At 34.8% G+C, this 19222-nt stretch overlaps 1 protein-coding gene across 1 annotated transcript in view; it reads right to left on the bottom strand.

The window, feature by feature from the left end:
* MEOX2 (mesenchyme homeobox 2) overlaps positions 1-19222 on the bottom strand; it is a 65310-nt gene that overhangs the window by 14480 nt on the left and 31608 nt on the right. Inside the window, exon 2 of the mRNA XM_067746236.1 lies at positions 1100-1272. Coding sequence (XP_067602337.1) covers positions 1100-1272 — 173 coding nt within the window. The remainder of the gene's footprint in view (positions 1-1099; positions 1273-19222) is intronic.

The following is a 19222-nucleotide window of genomic DNA, read 5'->3' as shown; positions in this document are numbered from 1 at the left end:
CTCTACTCCTAAGAGTGCCAATCAAAACTGCACTGTCCATAAAGATGTTTGCATTTGCCTTTCAGGAATGTTTTCCTAAAGATTAGCAACTATTAACCATCAGTAGGGTAGATTCTCCTAGGGAAAATCAGAATCCATATAAGGAGTGCTCTGGGAACACTACTGGAGTAAATCATATGCCATTCAATTAAAATACAAGAAAGGACCTAAAAAGTAATTAATTAAAAATATTATTTAGGTCTTATTAACTGGTGTCCACAGGTCACTAATAATTTCAAAGTGTTCTCTAAATGAGTGGGTACCAGAATTTTGAATTTCTGAGACCAATACAATTTCAAAAATATTTGAAGTAATGGGGTAGAAATGTTTACCAATGATCTATGTAGCCTTGCTCCCATAATTTCCCAGCTCCCTTGAATTTAAGTAGTACCATTGACTATTTCCGGACATTAGAGTGTAAATGGAAGTGACATGGGTCATTTCCAGGTGAAAACATTTAAAGGTCACTGCATGAACCTCCAACTCGTTCTTACCTCCTGTGGTTACCAAGGACACCACATGTCAGGATGCCAGAGGGTCAGATTGGGTCCCTGAGTGATTATTTGGAGTGCTGGACTTGTAAAGTTAGTATACTGAGAGTGAACAAACAATGAATTTTTTTCTTATGTCACTGAGGTTTGGGGGTTAATGTGCAACATAAACCCTATTCTGAGCAATAGAGGAAACCAACATGGGACTGCCAACTTTCTATTGTGCAAAATAAGGAGATTTTAAAATATAAGCAAATAAAATTCCTCTCCATATGCCGTCATTATATAAAAGAAATAATATTTTAAAATAAAAAAATATAAGAAAGGTACAATCACAGAACAAAGGATGATTCCTTAAACTGAATAAATGCAGTTTTCTATAAAACATGGCTATCTTATTCTTTCTTAATTTTGTCATTTTGCTGGGCAAAAACTTCATCATGAAAGAGAAAATCTGTCTTCCCAATGATATTTAAGAACCACAGAGCTAGATATTTCAAAAATGGCGGGAGAAGACTGTTGACCCAAAGCAATTAAAAATATCATATAATCTCAATATCCGACATTACCTGTCTTTCAGTGAGATCCAGATTCACTGCTATCTCATATCGCCTCAGTCTGGTCAGATAATTATGATGGGCAAATTCTGCTTCAAGTTCTCTGATTTGCTCTTTGGTAAAAGCTGTCCTTTCCTTCCTGGGTTTGCTATTGACTTCTGACTTGTAATTTCCTTCCTGGGAGTCTGAAAATAAAAGAGAGAATTAGATTTAGTTCATTCATTTAAGCATGTTCAATCATATCATTCATACCAGAAACATTTACTGAGTAACTACTTTTCCAGGTAGCGTTAGACATGATAAAAATAGAGAGAGACCAAAGACAGTAAGACTTATCTCAACACGGTGAGATAAATTTCTTTTTTTTCCCAATGTGCCCCCAAGTGACTCACAACCTAATTGGGGAAGTGTCTAGTTTTCTTCTTTTGAAATAGGAACAAAAAACTTAACTGCTCTTAGCATGCTGTTAAGATAAAACAAAGCCCCTCTAGAAAACAATTTTATATCTGAAACTATTCAGATATAAAATTTCTTCTAATAAGTTTTTCAGCATAAATTCTTGAGATCTAAGGATGACTAAACAGAGTGATCCTAAGAAACAGTGGTGACTTAGTATGTGACTATCTGAGCAATTCAAATATCTAGCAACTGGACCATAAAAGTCAGTTCAAGCTCAGAGTAAGCATACGTGTGTGTGTGTGTGTGTGTGTGTGTGTGTGTGTGTGTGTGTGTATTTATTGGTTTTTTAATTTCAATTTAAGTGCAGTCTCCTTGAAGGCAATAGCAATGCTCTCCTTTTATTTTGAGTAATACTTAGTGCAATGTGGAATCTATAAATACAATTTTGTTCATTTAACTCAAAATATGAACACAGTTTTAAATGTTTTTTCCCTACATATGAGATAAACATAAGATGCACAACACCTAAAATTAGGTACCCAAACACCAAATCTTATAATGCCCTGTAGAAAAAATCATAATTTACAGCAAGCATATCATGCCATCTTTTCTTCTAAGAGTTCAAGACATAATTAACATAGAGTTATTTTACTTATCTTCATAATATCCCTGAGGTGTAGGTTAGAAGACATTCTTAACATACTGAAGAACAGAACATGTGTCTATAATGGAAAAAAAATTCTACATATACAAAGTAATAGATAATCATACCAGCTCTAACAATTCATGTCAAATTTACCTCAGTGAAATATCAACATAATCAAGATAAAGTGGCATGTCTGTACTCTCTCAAAAATTATTCCAATTTTCTAATTATTTTTGAGCCTGTACACACAAATAGTGATGCCTTTACCAGGTAGTGATACAATGAACTCTTCTATGAAGCCAAATGAGAGAAATGATATAGGAAAAATGATGGTCAATCACATTATGAAGTGTGACTTTTTTTTAACTGACAAATATAGTATGGTACAGCTTTATGAAGGACCTTTTAAAGTGGTATTTGTTTCTTCATCCAATGATGCTTAAATATGCTATGTACAAAATATTGGGTTTTTTTTTTAGTGTTCTTTTCCTTTCTGTCTGGCTGGGGGAAGTCTAACTAAAGTCAAGAGGGGTCTGCATAATGGAAATCCTCTAGACAAGGTGCTCTAATGTAAACAGTTTTGATTTGACTCTTACCAGAATCTACGCTGGCCAAATGTAAAGTTTTCTAGGTCTAGTAGCAGCAGTGGCAATAGGTTTGCATCAAAATTTTGGCATATTTGGCCACTAATTTCCTGTGAGGGATCACAGGACATGTTTCACTGACTGGTGCACTGGCACTGTCATAAATTCTTTAGAATTCACAGACCACATTTCTGGGCTTGACACATAGTCCTCTGTTGACTACCTCCACACCTTGACAGGGCAGTCAGGGCTTTATCCAGTGCAAAAAGTGGTTTGTGGTATGTTAGACACAGGCTGACTGTATCTGATTGTAAGCCACTGGGACCAGATGAGTTATGGATTAGAAGATGTGTGAGTTCTCAGCTAGGCTGTGTTTACACCATATGAACTTACCAGGCTCTAAGTGGAACCTGCATTATCCACTTTTTTAAGCCACAGATTTGCCAACCTCCACATCTTTGGTTCATTTTGCTATTCTGGTATTATGTGAACAAAACTTTCCGATGATTGATTTCTTTTTTTTTTTTTTTTAACTTTTCCATCAGCTGTACTGGCAGAGGCAAACTCAGTCACAGCCCAGAATATTCAGATAAGTCCCTCTCACAAAGACTCACGTTCTCACGTGAATCAAAAGTATATTTTTGCCAGTTTGGAGCCATGTTTAGTCTGAAATCTGTGGCTGATTATTCTTTATGTGGGGACAATGCTCTTTTCCCTTCAGTAATGCAACTCTGGAAACTGAAAGCAAAGCCAGGGCATTTTTTCTCATAAGCAATTCAGTTGGAATGATTCATGGTTAACACATTCCCTTATATAAGCATGAATGAACAAATTCACATTGAGGAAAGCCTATTAAGTTGTATTTATTTTTGAAACCGATTTCATTTAACTTTTGCAGTATCCAGCAGTACTTCAAAAATGCCACAGACACACACAAACATACAAAACTTGGGCCAGTTCTTGGAAGAAGGGTTACATGCAGTGGATCTACAGGCATGCCCACTGAAACTAGAAATATACAAGAGAAGGTTTATACATCCAGTGACTGAATTTGAACAAAAGTCTGGCTATAATTCAACATGTATATCCAAAAGCAACTTACCAAGTGCCTGAATTCCAAACCAAAGTAGCTCACAAAGTGAAATTCAGTGACTAAAATGATGTGAGTTGTGCACACTTACAATAAGCACAAATGGAATAGTTATATTGTAATTAACATGACAAAGAGTGGGTATGTGCTTCTTGATTTCATTACCTAAAAGAGAATGTCAATGTAGCTGAGGTAGCACCAATGTCAATTAATTATGTGGGCACTTTTATCCTTGGATCTGTGATTCTGTTGTGGTTTCCACCCATGATGCTCCCACTTTTTCTTTCCTGTGAAAAACATGCTCCTTGGGATTGCATTTCTGGACTTACATTTTCTTATAAGAAAATATAACTTATAAATATAACATAAAAATATAACTTTTAAACTTATATTTTAAATCTTGGATTTAAAACATTTTTTGACTTTTTTCCCCTGTATTTTGCAAAGTCCATCGTTTGCTGACCCTGAAGCTTCTACTCCTATCACCTGACTAGCTTTTCTTTGGTGGAAAACGGGTGACAGCCTTGGACGAGGCTTTTGGCAAACTGCACATTAGCTTCCATCTGTTTCCCAGCTGTTTCAACTGAGGCAAAACTCCCTCCGTTTTCTTCAACCTCCCATATCCTATGCCAAATGGTAGGTGTTGAGGGGGGAGTCTGGAAACTGCCCTCCTTTCTTGCCTACAACCGCAAACAAAATGTCACCATCTGTACAGTACATTGCAATGTAAAATAGTACAATTGTTGTTTCTCGTCTCAGATACTTTAATGCACATGTGGGTGCACTCTCACACTCCCTCACCGCTTGGAGGAAATGTTGACTTATGTGTTCAGGTATAGTTGGCAGTCCCAGTTCCCTAACCTTTTGCTCCCTGGGACTATGCTAATGGAAGCAGTCTGCAATACTTCCGTGGAGGATAAAAATTGCCCTCCAAGGATCGTTTCTGTCTAGCATTTAGAACTTCTCCACATGTGACTTTTTATTTCCCCTAGTGCAAGAGGATGCCAAAAGATAATAATGTTTTACTGACGACAAGTAATGTGAGGGCTTGGTCTGTTCACTAGTGGCACAGAATGCCTTTTAGCCAAAGAGAAATAATAAAGTATGATTGAGTATATTTTTGGCTACCCTGAGTAAACTTATTACCTTGTTTAAATGAAGAACATAATTTACCAATGTCTGTAAAATATCAAAATGTAAAGGAAGGTCTCCACAGTTTAGACTACAATGAATACTTATTTCATATTCTGAAGAAAAAAATGAATACTAAGCCACTGTCTATTCTAGTGCTTTGCAACTTCTTGTGTTAACGTTTTGTAAGCTATTCAAAATGAGAGCTACTCTGTTATTATTAACAAAGCTCCGCAAATAGTAGATGTAGGAAGCTAATAATTATATTTATATAGGCATAGAGATTGTGGATAGATGTAGGGTAATTTATAGAATAATCCTATTGATGCTAGTAATTTTCACATTTAAACGGGAAATTGCCTTCCTTATGGGAAACTTATCCTACTTGCTGCTCCAGCTTCTTAATGAGTGGGCATTTCAGCCTTTCCAGATTTTTTCTTTTTTTCAGAGTAAATAATCTTCCCCAGGGGTTCTTAAATCCTCTAGGTGATCCACTCTCCAGATTTGAGAACCACGATCATAGTGAGCTACTATTACTAATGAATGTGGCTATTATACACTGAGGTATGTAAGGGAAAAAAAGGATTGAAAACTACTATGCTAAATCTAGAATAGAAATTAGCATTGAAAATATCCACTGTTTCTTATATCATTGATGTGAAAAATGTAGAGCTACTATAACAGTTTCCCTTATAAAGCAAACCGAAATTTCAAAGACGAAAAAAAAAAAGAAATTTCCATTTTTAGTAACAGTTTAGTAATAGTAACAGTTGTATTCAACATGCAAAAGTCATTCTATGGGCTGGACCAGTGACTATCAATTGGTGAATGTACTCTTTTACCATCCAGCCTCCCTCTTCACTGCCTCCTTGATTACTCACGGGATTGTCTAGTATGCTTTCAGGAATGAAATAAGTCAGATAAATCTCACATTAGTGAAACTGAAGATATATTTATTTTTATTACATTTGTGTTGCCAATTGTATGTTTTGAACAAATAATTTATAAAGGATACCTTATTTACTTCTGTTAAAGGAATTTAGGTTATTACTTGGTGGGAGATATTGAAAGATTAACTGTATATAGCTAAAACTAATGTAATAGAATAGCTACTATTATGTCAGAGTAAATTTTAGTTTACAGATTTGACTTTTTCCCAACACACTTGGGCATAATTTTATACAACTAATTCTTAAAGTGAGAAAAATCAAAATTCAGTGTACATGACTGTGTCAGTATTTAGCATTAGCTACCTACATAAGCAAATATTATAATTGGTAACATTACAGAATCATACCACACGATGTAATTACATAGAGGAAAAGAGTATGAAGACTTGAGATACTTTATAAAATCTATGTATTTTTAGGTCACATTTTAGAATGAGAGCGAAAGAGAGAGACATAATAGCACAAGATTGTTCTTAAATTAGTACCAATTTAATAACTTAGTATGAATCTGGATATAAATAACTTGAAAACAAATACCTCAGAATATACATAAAAATAAAATATTTGGGTCTCTTAAAGTCACCCACACCTTTTACATAGATGTTTCCCCACAGTAGGTAATAATCTTACCTTGGCATTGTATTGTATTCTGAGGATAAACTGGCAAATATTATAACAAAGTCCTTCTCTTTGCTTCTTCCCTCCTCTATAATTTTAAGATGATAGCAGTTATAGGAATTTTAGCCAATTTAAAGTAGATATGGGCATTTTAACAATATTAATTCTTCCAATCCAGGAGTACAGGATATCTTTCCATTTTTTGTGCCTTCTTCACTTTCTTTCATCAATGTCTTATAGTTTTTAATGTATAGGTCTTTCACCTCTTTGGTTAAATTTACTCCTAGGTATTGATATTTTCTTCTTTTTGATGTGATTGTAAATGAGATTGTTTTCTTGAGTTATCTTTCTGATAGTTCATTTCTAGTGTATAGAAATGCAACAGATTTTTGTATATTAATTTTGTGTCCTGCAACTTTACTGAATTCATTTATTAGTTCTAACAGTATTTTTGGTGGCATATTTAGGGTTTTCTATATATAGTATTATGTCATCTGCAAATAGTGATGGTTTTTACTTCTTTCTTTCTAATTTATGTATTTTACTGCTTTTTCTTTCCTAATTGCTGTGGCTTAGACTTCCAATACTATATTGAATAAAAGTGGCAATAATGGACATCCCTGTCTTGTTCCTGATCTTAGAGGAAAAGCTTTCAGCCTTTTACCATTGAGTATAATATTAGCTGTAGCTTTGTCATACATGGCCTTTATTATGTTGAGATGCATTTCCTTTATACCACTTTGCTGAGAGGTTATTTTTTAACCATAAATGGAAGTTGAATTTTGTCAAATACTTTTTTTTGCATCTATTGAGATGATCATATGATTTTTATCTTTCATTTTGACAATGTGGCCTATCACGCTGATTGATGTGCAAATGTTAAACCATCCTTCAAAAATTCCACTTGATCATACTAATGTATTGTTAATACATTAATGTATCGTTAGATTTGATTTGCTAATAATGTATTGTTAGATTTGGTTTGCTAATATTTTGTTGGGAATTTTTGTATCTATGTTCATCAGCAATATCGGCCTGTAATTTTAGGTGTGTATGTTGTTCTTATTTGGTTTTGGTATCAGGGTAATGCTGACCTCATAAAATAAGTTTGGAAGTGTTCCCTCTTCCTCAATTTTTTGAAAGACTTTGAGAAGGATATGTATTAACTCTTCTTTGAATGTTTGGTAGAATTCACCAGTGAAACATCTGGTCCTGGATTTTGTTTGTTGGGAGGTTTTTGATTAATGATTCAACCTTCTTACTAGTAATCAGTATGATCGTATTTAATACAGTTAAAATGTCCATACTATCCTAAGCAATTTACAGATTCAATGTAATCCCTATAAAAATTCCAATGCATTTTTAACAGAACTAGAACAAATAATTCTAAAATTTGTATGGAACAACAAAAGACCCCAAATAGCCAAAAACAATCTTGAGAATGAAGAACAAAGCTGAAAATATCATGCGCCTTGATTTTAAACTATATTACAAAGCTATAGTAACCAAAACAATATGGTATTAGCATAAAAAACAGACATAGAGATCATTGGAACAGAAGAGAGAGCCAAGAAATAAATCCACCATATATGGTTAACTAATTTACAACAAAGGAGGTAAGAATATACAATGGAGAAAGGACAGCTTCTTCAATAAATGGTGTTGGGAAATCTGGACAGCTATATGCAAAAGTAAGAAACTGAACAACTATCTTACACCGTATACAAAAATTAATGTAAAATGGATTAAACACTTGAATGTAAAACCTGAAACCATAAAATTCCTAGAAGAAAACATAAGCATTAAGCCCCCTGACATTGGTCTTAGCAATTTCTTTTTTATATGACTCCAAAGTCAAAGGAAAAAAAGCAAAACTAAACAAATGGGACTACAGCCAACTAAAAAGCTTCTATACAGTGATGTAAGCCATCAAAAAAATGAAAAGGCAACCTAGTAAATGGGAGAAGATATTTGAAAATCATATTTCCAATTAGGGGTTAATGTCTAAAATATATAAAGAATTTATACAACTCAATAACAAAAAAAAGCACTTGAAAAGATGCTCAACATCACCAATCATTAGGGAAATGCAAATCAAAACAACAATGAGATATAATCTCACATCTGTCAGAATGGCTATTAACAAAAAGACAACAAATAACAGTGTAACAAATAACAGTGTTGGTGAGGATGTGAAGAAATGGGAACCTTCATGCACTGTTCGATGGGAATGTAAGTTGGTACAGCCACTATGGAAAAACAGTATGGAAGTTCTTCTGAAACTTAAAAATAGATCTACCATATGATCCAACAATTCATTGAGTGTCTCCAAAGAAAATTAAGAAAACTAATTCAAAAAGATATACACATCTTCACTGCAGCATTATTTGCAATAGTCAAGATATGGAAATAACCTAAATATTCATGGATGGATGAATGGATAAAGAAATTGTGGTATACATATACAATGGAATACTACTCAGCCGTAAAAAAGAATGATGTCTTACCATTTGTGACAAAATGGATGGACCTTGAGGGTATTATGCTAAGTGAAATAAGTCAGAGGAAGACAAATACTACATGATTTCACTTATATGTGGAATCTAAAAAGCAAAACAAAAGAAACAAACAAAACAAAATAACACCCAGGCTCACAGATACAGATTGGTGTTTGCAGAGGGAAGTTGATGGCCTGGGGGGCCATGAAATGGGTGAAGGAGATCAAGAAGTACAAATTTCTGGTTATAAAATAAATAAATCATGGGAATGTAAAGTATAGCATGGGGAATAGACTCAATAATATCGTATTAATGTTGTATGGTTACAGATGGTAACTAGACTTATTGCGGTGATCATTCTACCATATACACAAATGCTGAAGCACTATGTTTTACACCTCAAACTGCTATAATATTGTAAGTCAGTTTTCCTCAATAAAAATATATGTAATAAAAATGATCAAAATAAAATAGGTACCTAAGCAATAACTCATTTCAATTCTGTACTTTTTATGTCCATCAATATACGAATATAGTTTTACCTTACAGCTTCTTCTTGACAGAGTCCCTTTGTTTTAAATAATGAGACGTGAACAGTTGATTTTTTTTTTAATTCATTACCTTGGCTTTTTTATTATTTATTTACTATGTAGTTCTTTCTGATAGTAAGAGGCCAACTTAATTGTTCTTCCTTTGTGACATAAATACAAAGTGAAATGTCAAAGAACTAAGAAATTTTGATGAAATTAATATCATGATTGATGTACAATTCAAATATATTTAATAAAAAAAGTATTTTTGCTAAAAATTGAAAAAGAAGCCAAAGACACACAAAATGGAAATACAGTGCAACTTAACTTGAGTCAAATTTAGCATAGATTTAGTTCTCACTACAAAATTCAAAGTATTTAACACAAAAACAAAATCAACACGTCTTCAGGGTAAACGTAAACGTCTCCAATCTTTTTTTTTTTTTTTTTTGTGGTACGCAGGCCCTCACTGTTGTGGCCTCTCCCGTTGCAGAGCACAGGCTCCGGACCCGCAAGCTCAGCAGCCATGGCTCACGGGCCCAGCTGCTCCGCGGCATATGGGATCTTCCCAGACCGGGACAGGAACCCGTGTCCCCTGCATCGGCAGGTGGACTCTCAACCACTGCGCCACCAGGGAGGCCCAACGTCTCCGATCTTGCTACACACTTCTAGGCTTAGAAACTCATTACAGAAGCCTAGAATTGACTTTCTGCCTCTAGTTATATCCCAGGACAAGGGGATGCAACAGAACAAGGCACACGTACCTGCTGGGATTGTGCCTGATAGCAAAGGCTTTCACTAGGATCACCATTTCCACCTCCAATGGGACCAGGAACTCCTAGTGAAGAGCTTTTGACATACAGCATTCCATTATATTTTCCCTGATCATATTAGTTTAAAAGTGCACCTCTCCTCTGGGATCCCATGAAACGGTCGCGTTTCCTTTTTACAATGCTTACCACATTCTGCCACTGTATGGATTCTTTACTTCCCCTACTAGAACATAAATGTTTGATGTCACCTATTGTTCTCATTTATTCAGTAATTGGGGATGAATACGTACATTCATATTTACATTTTAATACACACATAAGCAATAGTCAAGGATATGAAGAGGATGCAAACCTCCAATCTATTTCTCATTCACCTTCTATTCAGCTCTATGTCAGCAAAGGGCATGGGGTTACATGGTGTTACAGTGTCCCTGAGAGAATAAGGAGGGAAAGAAACTCTTTCAGAAGTCAGGGATCTACGTCAGTTGGCTGTGGCCAGAAGAATTGTGACATTTCTAATTTACATCTGTCAACAGGTCAAAAGGGACTGAGATCCCTTTCAATGTCAGACAGCACCATATAGCTTTTGCAGTGAGGCCTTAGAAAATTCTGAACCAATTCTGCTAACAGCTTGATAAATCCCTTGGACATGGAAGAGCAGAGCTTCCATAGTTTTCTTTTATATACTGGAAGACAAGTCTACGTCTTCTAAGAGTGTGAGGGCTTGCATTTATGCCATTGTTCTCAGCCTTTTTTTGGCAATTCACCATATATATTTTTTGGCAAGTGACTTTAATATATTTTTATAGCAGTAACTCATAAATTACTGAGCTTTTCATTTATCTTCATGTCTGCTTTCCTTCTCTGGATTCTAGACTTTAGGTAATTTAATATTAAGAAATTTGCCTTATTCATGTTCATATTCCCAATGCTAAGCACCTAATTCTGAATCTGTTCTGGATCTTTGATTTCCATGCTGTGGTCATGAGTTATGATTTCAGTGACAATCCTAAGGGGCTTTCTTTTGTTATAAAAATTTGAATGACCTTCAACTTAAAAAAAAAGCATCACTCAATATTGCTTTGTATTAACTTTTCAAAGCACACATCTTTCATATAATTGATGGCAGCTTGAGACAGATCCACATTCTAACTGAATATGGAGACATATTCAGATAGAAAAGTGCCAAAGCAGTGTCACGATTATAAAATTTAAAACTCAAGAGATTAAATGTTATACCAAGTGAAGGAACTGATTACACATAGTTCATAATTCCCACCCTCAGCACTATTGACATTTTGGACTGGATAATTCTTATTACATTTATATGCAATGAAATATGAGCATATTCAAGATAAATGGATGATGGCTGTCCTGGGCATTGTAAGATATTTAGCAGCATCCCTGGCTTCTACTCACTAGATGCCTGCAGCAACTCCCATCTCCACTTCAGTGTTGTCAGATACTACACAGAACTTCCAGTTCAATTTAAAATCCAGATAAACAATGAACAGCATTTTAGTTACGTATACCCCAAATATTGCTTGGGATATACTTATATTAAAAATATTGATCTTTGGGGCTTCCCTGGTGGCGCAGTGGTTGGGAGTCCACCTGCCGATGCAGGGGACACGGGTTCGTGCCCCAGTCTGAGAAGATCCCACATGCCGCGGAGCGGCTGGGCCGGTAAGTAAGCCATGGCCGCTGAGCCTGCGCATCCGGAGCCTGTGCTCCGCAACCGGAGAAGCCACAACAGTGAGAGGCCCGCGTACCGCAAAAAAGAAAGAAAGAAATTGATCTTTGATCGAAAATTCAAATTTAACTTGGAATTGTGTATTTATATTGGTGAAATCTGGCAACCTTACCCCAGTCGTGACACTCTAAATGTCTCCAATTGTTTTCAGTGCCCCCAAGGGGCAAAATTACTCCCACTTGAGAACCACTGAGTACAGATAATATTTGAGACAAAACATCAGGGCTTCCCTGGTGGCACAGTGGTTCAGAATCTGCCTGCTAATGCAGGGGACACGGGTTCGAGCCCTGGTCTGGAAGGATCCCACATGCTGCAGAGCAACAAGGCCCGTGAGCCACAACTACTGAGCCTGTGCGTCTGGAGCCTGTGCTCCGCAACAAGAGAGGCCGCGATAGTGGGAGGCCCGAGCACCGCGTTTAAAAAAAAAAAAAATCAATAACTCCAGGTTATACAACGCTCTCTAGGAATGACCAACTTGATTCAGAAGTAAATGTTATGTGCAAATACCACCCTTTTATTCCACAGCCAAGTCTTACCTCCTCCAAGTCAATGACTAGATTGTCTGCAGATTAAAATTGCTCATGAAGTATTTTTGTCAATGCTATGTTTCTACAATACGTCAAATCACGTAAGAGCTATAATAAATCCATTATTTTATTAAATATATATCATTTAATTAGTAAATCTTGGTTTGATTAATAAATCTTGATTTAATATGCATGAATTTTAGAACTTGAACAGATTCTTACAAATCATCTAGTTCCACCTGCTATATTTACAGATAAGAAATAAAGACACTCAGAGTGACTAAAGTGCTCATCAGAGATCACATACTATCAGGTCATGTTTATAGGCTTCAAGTGTCACTCAGTTATAGAAAGAGACATAAAAGCATTTTTCCAACTCCTTAAATATCCTTACGTATTGCATGGTGTCTTCTCAAGAACAAGGATTTCAGAAACTTCACTATTTAATTGTGATACTAAATATGGCTATGAAAGCTACACAAACAGAATCTTTATTATCCAAAATGCCAAATGAGCAGATGTTAAGACCACAGTCTCTGCCACTTATCTGCATATTCAACCATTAAACTTCCTTTTCTGCATATTTAACATAGAATTAAAGTGAAGGAGATAAAATTAAGTAAATCATTTAGCATAGGACTTGCATACTGTGGGCACTCAGTAATCAACTGCAAACTCTAGCCATTATTAGGGGGGGACTAGGCTCTAAGGACCTCAGTAATTGAAAATGATAGATTTGATAGAATCAGGAGCTAGAAAGGTTTTTTTTTTAAGCATATGAAAATTTTGTTCTGAAAACAGAAGTCAACCTAAAACCTAGGAAGTTTAGAATTTACACAGTAACTAGCAGAGCTTTATTTTACATTGAAAAATGCACAAATCTCTAAAAGAATCTGTGTGTTATTTTTGGCTAGTCTACAAATGAAGCTTAAGGTTTAATTATGATTTTTCCAATGAAACTGTTGAGGTGACATTTTACAAGGCCCAGTGGGATCAATGTATGAATTCTTGTTTCCTCTGAAAGTTTTATTGGGATATTTGATGAAATTTAACCAAACCTGGAGTCAGATAGTGTGTGTGTGTGTGTGTGTGTGTGTGTGTGTGCGCGCGCGCGTGCACACACGCGCCTACCTGCATGTGTTTATTCTCCTGCAAAGAATCCTAGCAGCCAGGTATATGGTTTTAGGTAGAGAAGAGTCATATTCTGCCTTGATATTAGAGTATACAAAATGTTTAACTAACATTCTTAAATTGATTAAAAAAGTAAAATCAGAAGTATTTACTAAACAGCATTATGAACCCATATATAGTCTACTTACAACTTTCTTCACATAGAGGGTTTGAGAAGTTAATCACATAGGTATTTTTTAACCTCAGAAATAACTATACAGGAAGATTAATAGCAAATGACTTATAGATTGATTTTTCTTTAATTTCACAGTAATAAAAGATAAGTTATAAACACAATTAATAGATAAAAGTAATACAATAAAAATAATTGGAAAATCCCAGCCAACTCGGGATTCTGGCCCATGCAACCAAGCACCAGTTGGTTTCCTTTTGACGGCCGCTGATAAAATTCAATGCTTTGTGATCCATTTCTCTGCTGCAGCTGTACTGGCAAGAAGGAAAACAGCCTCAGGGTGACCAATCTGCATTAAGTCAATTTGTGATTGTTTTCGTAAAGGGATTTTTTTTTTTGAATTCTTAGCTGCTTTCTTTTTTTTTTTAACATCTTTGTTGGAGTATAATTGCTTTACAATGGTGTGTTAGTTTCTGCTTTATAACAAAGTGAATCAGTGATACATATACATATCTCCCCATATCTCTTCCCTCTTGCATCTCCCTCCCTCCCACCCTCCCTATCCCACCCCTCTAGGTGGTCACAAGCACCGAGTTGTTCTCCCTGTGATATGCGGCTGCTTCCCACTAGCTATCTATTTTACGTTTGGTAGTGTATATATGTCCATGCCACTCTCTCACTTCGTCCCAGCTTACCCCTCCCCCTCCCCGTGTCCTCAAGTCTATTCTCTAGTAGGTCTGTGTCTTTATTCCCATCTTACCCCTAGGTTCTTCATGACATTTTCTTGCAATTGGGAGAAGTCTAAGAATTTATGACTTACATTCATGGAACATTACTTAGGTACTCTCCACAAATAGAATTCTGTTTACATTCACTAAGCAGTACATGCTTTATAAAAAATAAAAACCAATAAAAATAAAATCAGTGCTCTATGATTAAATCAACTTGTGATTTAATAATTTTACAAAATAACAAAGTCTGATGTAAATGTTTGCGCATAATAATATTAAAATGACAAAAGTGTTGATGATGGTTCTCAAAGTGTACAAGTCATACCATCCTCTTTCTCCTCATAATTATTACTACTACTACTTATATATATTTTGAGTTGGGAAAAACTGCAGTGAAATTTACTTTGAAAAAAATCTGAAACGTAAGATCTGACTGAAGAGATGAAATGATAATTTAAAAGAATTTTTGATGGTAAAATGTTAAGAACTACCGGGCTACGCGATAAAGAATATGGAAGCAAAGGTGGTTGATGACAGAGACCAATGAAGCCAGAATGGTTGCAATGAATAAGAGGAAAAGATAAGCCTCCATTTAGTATATATATATATATTATCCTGAGAGATGAAGGAAGAGGTTGAGGTCAGAAGGACTGATTCTAGAGTTACACTTCTTGGACAAAAGAAGGTAGGAACGATGGTCGAGTCTGGGATCTGCCTGTCTGTGGAGAAAGGAGTGTTGGGATCTGACAATCTTGTTGAACTCTGAGGCTCAATAATAAAGCGGCATTTGCATACCAGTTTACGCTATAATCCGTCTTTGAATCAGGCATCCACAGCCTAATACTCTATGTTGAGAGTGTTGTGTGTTAGACACAAACATGAATAGTTTATTGTGTAAAGTGCTAGGAAATGGATCAATATGACATAGTACCTATCTTAAGGTAGCTTACAATCAAGTTGGGGATAGAAGCCGCTTAAGATAAATCCACAAATAATTATAAATAATCATTTTGGGTATACTATCTTGACAGTCTGATGTTTGATTGTCAAAATTTGATGTTTTGGGATGCATAACCTGTGTTTTTGTTAAGAGCACTTTATGGGAAATACTTGGATAATACCATTATTAGTCCATTTCATGTGGGGGGAGCAATTTTAGAAAGATACATGTGTATATTTGCATATATAACGTACACTAACCATGAAGCCTTCCTTTAATCCCACATACGGCATAAAATATTCTGCAAAGCCGTAAGAATTGCTAACTATATAGGGAGCTCCTAAAATACTTTTTGGAAGTCTTAAATGCAATTACCCTTACATAGAAACTTAAGAACTTAAATGCAATTATTATCTATGCCTTCACAATATTTTTGAGACTAACTTGAATGTAGCACTGTAAGAATTTCACTAGGATATTCACTGAAGTGTGAAAAATAAAAATGATCATAATTACTTTTATATTAGATTTGAAAAATCTTCTACACTTATTTTGAATCTCTACCAGGATAACATATAAATGGTACAGAGTTAAGTCTATCACAAAGTAAAGCTTTCATCTAGGTCCTCCGGACAATTCATGGCTAGTAATTTCACATCAAATTAAGGCATTCCGTCAAAACTCAGTTTAATAATTTTTTCACATGTCACAGATCACAGCCTGTAGCATTTGAAATGAAGGTTAGGTATTGAATAGCATTCAGTATTCCACTACACTGTGGAGGGAAAGGGGCCTGAAGTATCAACATTGTGTTTTACTTAACACCTGTGGATCAACACCTGTGTTGTACAAAAGGAGTACACAATGTTCAATAGGTGGAAAAAAATCTGAACAGTACACATTTTTAAAAGTTTTGCCTTGAGTACACAGAACTGAGGTTATAATTAAAGCTATATACATTTTACAGCTTTACATACTATTTACAACTTTTATGTATTTAGAAGGGAAGAATGACTGAGAGAAAGTATCAGGAGATTTGAAGCCAGCCAACCTCAGTTAGAAGTCCACTGTAGCTACTTACAACCTGTGTGGTCCTAGGTCTTTTGAAATTCAGATTCCACATGTACAGAATCCACACATGATGGCTATACAGAGGAAAATGAGCAAATTTACAGTGTGTATATCTGAGATGTATTATGAATCCAATAATATACACCTATTATTAATAACATTATTAAACTTAAAATGTATCATAAGTAAGATTTAACTAACTGAAATTTTTACTAAATCACATTTATTAGTCTTTTAATTTTATTTGAATTGCTTAGTTGTCATTTCTCACCTAGTATTTAGTTAAATACATGTTGATTTGTTTTTTAAAAAATGATATTGATTTCAAAAGGAGGTGATTATATTTTCTAGCTCTTTCTACCAACACACATGTTAAAAGACCCAGCTGTGCTCATAATTTCTTTGGCCAATCAGCAAGGTTTAATTATGTTTCCTTTTAAAAAATAAATGGGTGCTGCAAGTCTGTATGATTTTATTTCTTTCATACTTTCTTTTTACAGCTTTGCTACTAAAAAGTGTAGCCAAAATTAAAGCACACATTTTTCCTGAGTGTAATTAAACGTCATTGTCTTTTATTTTCAAAGTAAGCTAAAATAAAGTGTATATATGTTTGTATGTGTGTGAGTACATATATATTTATACTCTGAATATTTAAAATATTTTGTATTATTTAGTCATCATTTGTCACATAGGCATTTAGTCGAATTCAGGCAAATTTTGGTACATATATAAAGCACTTCTAGATTTTTACATTTTCAATCACATGCAGTATTTGAATCCTCTTTTTGAATGACTACAAATGAATTTTATCCAGTTCTGTGCTGGAAGGTGGGGGAAATGCTCTGGTTTGTATTTTCATGTTGTAAATACTCTCACCATAGTGAATTTCAAGCCAGTAAGTTAATGTGATGGCAACTAGCTCTCAAACTTCCTGAAAAGTTAACAATTGTCTCTCTAGAGCCACTACTAACTGGCCCTAGCACACTGCTGTAACACCTTACTATTTCACAAAGCTGAATACTGGGATTCAGAAACTATCATAACATCATGTATAACAATCTATAGTTAGAACTTTCTAGAAAAGAAAGATAGATTAGGCTAAGAGGGTATGATTAGCTAACCTGGGAATGATCTCAATGATTAGACAATAGTATTCAGAGCAGTATTCTAAAGTTTATCTATAGAACTGATGACATTTATCTATGATTCATTAAAAACCCTTCCTGCTGTGCTTATCTGACAATTAATTCATCAAAATGGGTAAATCACAGAGGCTATGCTCATGTCACTGTGAATAAAGAAAAGGTTAGAAGTTGCTATAAGTAAGTGAAAAATATTTCTTTTTAATTCTGTTCAACACACAGGGAGCTGTTGCTAATCATAGATTATTGGGGTATCCAGCAATGATCACTGCATCTGAGTGTTTTGTTTTTTAAATGAAATAATAGCTGTGCAAACCTAAAGCATAGAATAAAATATGTCAAGAAGAAAAAGACCACCCTTCAATATCCAAGTATTGGAAACTAAAAGCACAGACACGGTCGCATAAGAGTGAAAAAAAGCTCCAAATTTCCCATCATTGCAATAATATTTTTCTCTTAAGATGGATACTGGTGTTATTTTCTCTTGAAGATGTTTCCACGTTGAAATTACTTAAGGAACTAGCAAACTGAAACAAAGAAAAGATGAATAATTGTTTGGAAGACAGCAGAGTACCTGAATTATCAGGACTGTCAACAAAGATAAAAGTATTTCTTAGATGCTCTCTTGGTTATCACGCTATTTTAAGTACCAGACAATGTAAGTAAACTATACAAAGTACCTAGTCTCTAGAAAGAGTTGGCTTTCAAATAGTAAACAAAAGGAAAACGACTACGTATATAAGCCTTGTAGCATTCTGAGAAATGTGTATGAGTATTTTTGTGTCATGTGCATTTTGTTTCACACACATTTAAGTGTGTGCTTACAGGTATGTACTTGTGGCAGTACTAAGGGAAAATTTTCCTATTTTTAAGCTTATATTTAATTACAACATCAAAGGGAATCTTCCATAATGAGCACTTACTATGAAATATTGGAAATTTAAAAGAATGTGTTTATAATTAAGCTCCATGTTAGTAGCCACACAAGAAATGTCAATTAATCTACACTAAAACACCAAGTTCTCTGGCAATAGCTACAAAAATGAAAATGGCAACACACTTGTAAAAACCTCAGTGGTGTGAAACCCTGTTCATTTATGTAATAGTTGTAATCCTTTTGTTCTCAGTTTACTGCCAGCCTCAGGTTTCTTAAATGAACAAATGAGATAATATACATGAAAGTACTTTATAAACATCCCCATAAATAAACAGAACATTTTACCTGGGACAAAGTTTATATAGCACTTTGAAAATATATTTTTACAATGTAATTGTACTTTTTTTCTTCCCAGACATCAAATAAAGTGATACTGGTTTTCTATTATTGTCTCCTTCAAATACCTACACATTTCCTTCCTTCAACTCTGGAATACGCTATTTCTCAACTGAAGAAGAGAATATCTCTGCAACATAGAAAAGTTTTGAACTTGAGTTTGAAGTATGTCAAAC

Source organism: Pseudorca crassidens, chromosome 8 (assembly GCF_039906515.1).
Source record: "Pseudorca crassidens isolate mPseCra1 chromosome 8, mPseCra1.hap1, whole genome shotgun sequence".
NCBI classification, from domain to species: domain Eukaryota; kingdom Metazoa; phylum Chordata; class Mammalia; order Artiodactyla; family Delphinidae; genus Pseudorca; species Pseudorca crassidens.
The sequence above is the reverse complement of the archived record's forward strand: the minus strand, read 5'-3'. Positions and strand labels throughout refer to the sequence as shown.